General features: G+C 36.4%; 1 protein-coding gene across 1 annotated transcript; it reads left to right on the plus strand.

The window, feature by feature from the left end:
- Positions 1-4,859: 4,859 nt before the first annotated feature.
- LOC129647475 (olfactory receptor 2J3-like) lies at positions 4,860-5,786 on the plus strand. Its single transcript, XM_055574559.1, has one exon. It carries the CDS (start codon positions 4,860-4,862, stop codon positions 5,784-5,786), a length of 927 nt encoding a protein of 308 aa, XP_055430534.1.
- Positions 5,787-6,445: the final 659 nt, after the last annotated feature.

Genomic DNA, 6,445 nt, shown 5'->3' on the forward strand with positions numbered 1-6,445 from the left:
ACAAATATTCCTTTAAATTTGGCCCTTAGAATGATGAAGAAATCAGGAAGAAACTTCAGGACAACTCATTCCCTTCCCTATACAGCAGGCTTAAAACATGTTTATTAGTGATATTGTTATCTTAGTACAACTTTTTGGTATCATGTTGAAGGTATTCCTTAGAAACTGTTCTAACTAGGACAACTCTTTGAAGGGCATTAATTGCTGCTTTGGGACTTATCCTCCCACTGAACCCAGTTAAGGAAAGCAAGTGTTTATTCTTTTGTTTCCATAAAGGCACCATTTGCTCTAGGAAAAGGGGAGGTCCATCCCCTGACACTGAATGCTCTAATGACTTCCTCCTTCCAGCTAAAACCAGATCTTTTTGGTAGACTCAGGACTCTGTCTTATGTAGCAATGATAATCACAGTAATTTTCAGACTCTGCTTTTCTATATTGATGTAGTAGGTTAGAATATATGGTACACACAGCCATTTATGCTGGTGATTTCCAAGAGATTAAAACTAGAGATCAGATCAGTCCACACATAGGACTGATAGAGGGCATAGATTGTGTAGAATATAGGGAATGAGGACAGACACTGGAAGGACAGAAGTGGAAAGAATTGTTTGAGTATTACTTAAGCACTAGGTGAGAGTATTAAAGGACTAATATAAGAAAAAACAACCTCACCAGGGATATGGGAATGGGAAAAAGAGACTTGTGTCCACCACTGTTTCTTCCATCTATCTTAGTTAAAAAAAGAGAAGAGATATTTCATTTCACAACCCATGAAAGCAACCTTCGATGAGGTCTTTATTTCTGTCTCCTTTGGTAAGAAGCAAAGTAAACCATAAAGTTCTTACCTTTTCTCTACTTATATCTGCTTTTTTTGTCTCTTATCTCATATTCCTCTCTAACATTTATTAGTATGTTGAAGGATGGATCATGCAACAGATTAAGATATGGCTGTCACTTTGTTTTAATCAATATACTAAGATTTTTAGGCAATTGAACAAAGAAGAAGAAAGTTATATCCACAATAGAAGAAGCAATGACTGAATTTGGGTTTATATTTCTCATGATGTACTATTTCCCTTCTAGGGCAATTGAAAAATAATTTCTAGATTTTTCTATCATCTCTCAAGAGGCAGTGATCTCTACGTGATGTAATCTTTGTAATTCACTATTTGACCATTGCCACTTTTTGATTCAGCCATGGTGAACTTCGTCATCCAGTGGGCTCAACAACACCTTCTCTGGTGAGGTCTGACCTGTAGCCTTAAGCAGGAAGTGCCTCTTTCCAAGCTTGTCCTTTCTTAGATATTGTCTCTTGGTCCAAGATTCATTTAGAGTTCTAGTTGCATCTTTATAGTTATTCTCCTTCCATAACTTAAAGTTCTTTGTGTTAATCTTCTGTTTAATTACAAAATTTTCTTTTTAAGTAATGTAATATCTGACTCTCCTGCATGGTTTCTGAGCTACAGAAAGTAGTCTAGGTTAGTGTAACTAGTGAATGATTAAGAGTTTAAAGGCCTGAATCAGTCTTACTGTTGTGGGGTTAAACTATTTCTAACTTTCATGCTGAAAGTCAACAAATTAGCTACTGCTCACAGCTTTTTGAGCTGTGAGCTCAATTGCACTTATAAAACATGAGTAATTAAAAGACCCCAGTAGAGATAACTGGGGGCTTCCCAAGTGGTGTGATAGTAAAGAATCTGCCTACCAATGCAGGAGGTGAAAGAGACTTGGGCTTGATCCCTGAGTTGGGAGGATCCCCTGGAGTAGGAAATGGCAACCCACTCCAGTATTCTTGCCTGGAGAATCCCATGAACAGAGGAACATGGTGGGATATAGTTCATGGGGTCACAAAAAGTCAGATATGACTGAGCACACACACAGGCAATAGAGGCAACCATGGATGGCTCTGCTGTGATTTTTACTTATTTTGGCCAATAGCTTATTAGAAAGTGGGAGAGAAAAAATTGGCTCTGGAAGAAGGGAAGCAGATATGATGTGTCAATGTCGAGTAAGGCAAAGCATTCACAGAGAGAAGGAGGGATATTTAAATAGTGGTTATTATGCCTTGTCATAGTAACTATATAACAAAAGATGGTATTTATCTTTCCTATGAAAGACTGAAAACCCACAAGAGAAAAAAAATCACTTAGGAGTCATAAATATTTATGAAATGCACTTTATTATTATTATTATTTTTAATAAAAAGGAACCTAAGGTTCTCTAGGTTCATTATATAAAATGACAGAGTCATTTAATGGTTTCAATAAACATTCAGAATTCTTCTCTAAGTTGGAGAATAAAAATATATGCAGACATTATAAATTATGAGCAGAATTTGAATATGGTCTCAGTTACTGTCCTAGAGGAAAGAAATAATGTGAAAACGTCCTTGAGGCTCTGTGTTCAGGTGTCTCAACACTGTGATACACAGGAGCAAACTTTTAACTTTCAGCACCAGTAGTTGGATTCCTCTGCATCTTCCCCCAACCTCACATTCTTCCTTGCTTCTTTGTTCTCTGGATGACTTTATATCTTCCTTTTTCTAAAAATACCTCTTTTCAAATCGGTGATGTTTTATGTCCTTTAAAAGGCATTTTATTACTGTTTCCCCCATCTATTTCACAGATCTAGTCATGTGAACTAAGATTTTCAGCTTTGTTTGTATCGTGAGTAACCATAAGTTGATGTCCATATGTTTCTGTCTCTTTTTTGTACCTCTATTTAACTTACAGTTTAGAAATAAATTGTGAGTGCAAGTAAAAAATAGGGAGATAAAGTTATTCTATAAAAATATTTACTTGAAGCTCAATATTTTCACCCTATACAAGCATTTTGAAATCACAAATAAATTTGATGTTACTCATATCTTTTCATCTATATGTAAGATTATTGGGATTGCAATTATTCTGTTTTCTATAATCACATAAATAGAAATTGCCTGAAAATGATGAAAAGAAAACTAAAGCTATTTGTTTTAAAAAAAGATTGTTTTATGGAAATTTTCTTCTGTTGGTATATTAGGATTTTTTCAAGTTACTTTTAACGTAGATGTCTTGCTTAGATGAGTAAGAATAACTCAACAGTTAAGAAGTTACTTTTCTATAACAACACAAATATCTGGATGAAACATAAAAGTTAAAAATACTTTGTAAGTTTTGTTACTTTTTATTCTAGATAGAATTTACAGAAAATGTGCTAAAGTGGTATGAAGAACTACTATTAACCTTTTAAGTAGATTCAGCAATAGCTTACATTCTGCCTGAAAGACTTATTCTATAATCTCTTTTTTTCTCTCTCATCTATCTATATCTGTCTATCACATATGAATCTATGTATCTATCATCTATGTATATATCTATTATCTATGTATAAATATATTAATTTCTATCTATTTACCTATCACTATTTATCTATTATCTATCTATGGTATCTTGTTTTTCTGGACAATAATAGTCTAATTTGGAGATACCATGTTCTTTTCTGCTAAATTCTATTTCCTAAGAATAGGAATGCTATTTTACATAATCATTGTATAGTTAACAAAATAAGAAAATTGAACATGGATACTATATTATTATCTAACCTATAGTTCATATTCATATTTCTCCAATTGTCTCAAAATGTAGTTAATGTCTATTTTTTTCCTACTACAGACTTACACATTTATTTATGCCTTTTTGTCCTCCTTTAAGCCGAACAAGTTCCTTAGCCTTTGTCTCCCTTAAATTTGATATTTTTGAAGAGTGCAGGCCAGTTATTTTGTCCATCTTGCCTCAACATGAGTTTGTCTCATGTTTCTTCATTTTTAACATCAAGCTATACATTTTTGGCAGGAATATGACTGAAGCAACATTGTTATATTCAGAGCATCACATTAGTAGTCACATGATGTTGGTTTGTCTCAACACTGGTGATATTAGCATGATTACATGACTCTGGTGATGTCCACCAGGTTTTCCTATTGTAAAGTCTACTACTTTTCATTTTGTAATTAACGTGTAATTTGTGAAGGGATAGACTATGTAAATATCCTTTTTCTCATCATATTTTAATTTACTAGTTGTTAGCATCCATTTATGTTTTTCTAGCTCTGCTATTCCTTCTATAGTTATTAATTAGGATCCTGCCGGGAGGAATAGCTTTCTCTTCTCCACTATTTCTTTATCCTTTTAAAAATTTATCAGTATTAGTTTGTGGAGTCTTATTTCTTTCAATTCATTAGCATCATAGTGTCGCTTAATGCCCAAATTGTCTTAGACTTGAATGCTGCTGCTGCTGCTGCTAAGTGGCTTCAGTCGTGTCTGACTCTGTGTGACCCCATAGATGGCAGCCCACCAGGCTCCCCCATCTCTGGGATTCTCCAGGCAAGAACACTGGAGTGGATTGCCATTTCCTTCTCCAATGCATGAAAGTGAAAAGTGAAGTCGCTCAGTCGTGTCTGACTCTTAGCAACCCCATGGACTGCGGCCCACCAGGCTCCTCTGTCTATGGGATTTCCCAGTCAAGAGTACTGGAGTGGGGTGTCATCGCCTTGGTATTCAATTCTTTGATCTGGCTTCTGTTTCTTTTCTAAGTGTTTCTATGGTTCTTGGAGAATTTCCACACTTTTTTTGAGTGTGTGTAGTTCTTTCCTTGGACTTCCCAGGTGGTGCTAGAGGTAAAGAACACCCGACAACAGATGAAAGTGACGCAGGTTTGATCCCTGAATTGGTAAGATCCCCTGGAGCAGGAAATGGCAACCCACTCCAGTATTCTTGTCTGGAGAATCCCATGGACAGAGGAGCCTGGTGGGCTTCTGTCCATAGGGTCACAAAGAGTCGCAGCGCAACACAATTCTTTCCTTAGGTAACAAGCAAAGCATGATGATGGAAAGAATCAATGCAAGTTCTGAAGACAACTTTGTTCTACTGGTTTTTTCTAATTGGCCTCAGCTTGAGTTAGTTCTTTTTGTGGTTATCTTGATGTTCTACTTGATGACATTGATAGGCAACCTGTTCATCATTATCTTGTCATACCTGGACTCCCATCTCCACACTCCCATGTACTTCTTCCTCTCAAATCTCTCTTTTCTGGATCTCTGCTACACCACAAGCTCCATTCCTCAGTTGCTGATCAACCTCTGGGGCCCAGTAAAAACCATCTCTTACAATGGCTGTATGATTCAACTTTATTTTTTCCTTGCATTGGGATCCACAGAATGTGTGCTACTGATGGTGATGTCCTATGACCGTTATGCAGCTGTGTGTAGACCCCTGCATTATACTGTCCTCATGCACCCTCGTTTCTGCCAACTGTTGGCTGTGGCTTGTTGGGTAAGTGGCTTTACCAACTCAGCACTTCACTTCTTGTTTGCCTTCTGGGTACCCCTGTGTGGACATCGCCAAGTGGACCATTTCTTCTGTGAAGTTCCAGCACTGCTTAGACTGTCATGTGTTGATACCCATGCTAATGAGCTGACCCTCATGGTCACGAGCTCCATTTTTGTTCTCCTACCTCTCATCCTCATTCTCAGCTCCTATGGTGCCATTGCCTGGGCAGTGCTAAGGATGCAATCAACAACTGGACTCCAGAAAGTCTTTGGTACATGTGGAGCCCATCTTATGGTTGTATCCCTCTTTTTCATTCCAGTCATGTGCATATACCTCCAGCCACCATCAGGAAATTCTCAAGATCAAGGCAAGTTCATTGCCCTGTTTTATACTGTTGTCACACCTAGCCTCAACCCTCTAATCTACACCCTCAGAAACAAAGATGTAAGAGGGGCAGTAAAGAGACTAGTGGGGTGAGAATGGTCTAGTATACTTGTGACAGTAATGGTATAATGGAGCATCTTTTTCACCAATGGTTCATCTACCCATCTACACGTCAACCCTTCTTTCATTCACTCACTCTATTAGCACTTATTGTGTACTCTCACAAGGTCACAGAGTTCAGGTAGCAGACAGGAATTAAACACAGTCTGCCTAAATAGTAATCACTCTTCAGTGGATATAACAGCCATGTAAAACATGAATCAAACATCAATATTAATTTTTTCAGTGCAGAAATCCAATAAAAATATCCTTTACTTAACTGAAGATGAAGCATAGAATTTGTTGTAAAAATTGATAAAATTCAGATGTAAAATTCCTATGGAGAGATGATATTCTTAATTTAAAATGACAGAATATGTCTTTCAGTTTCTCACTTTATAGGCAAAATTTGTCATAAAATTTTTCTTCTGTCTTTGGTTTAATAATGAAAGATAAACCTTTACTCCAACACTTATTCTCTTTTGAATACTAGTTAATATTGAAAAAAATTTGGTGTATTCTTTGATATTCCATTATCATTAGTAAGAAAATAATTCTGATGATTTGTACCAAAAAGGGCTTTCAAATAATGCCCCTCATATTTTCCTTTTTTTTTCAAGTCAATGAGACGTGTAAAGGAGGTGAAAATAAGT

This window comes from Bubalus kerabau, chromosome 3 (assembly GCF_029407905.1).
Source record: "Bubalus kerabau isolate K-KA32 ecotype Philippines breed swamp buffalo chromosome 3, PCC_UOA_SB_1v2, whole genome shotgun sequence".
Taxonomy (NCBI): domain Eukaryota; kingdom Metazoa; phylum Chordata; class Mammalia; order Artiodactyla; family Bovidae; genus Bubalus; species Bubalus kerabau.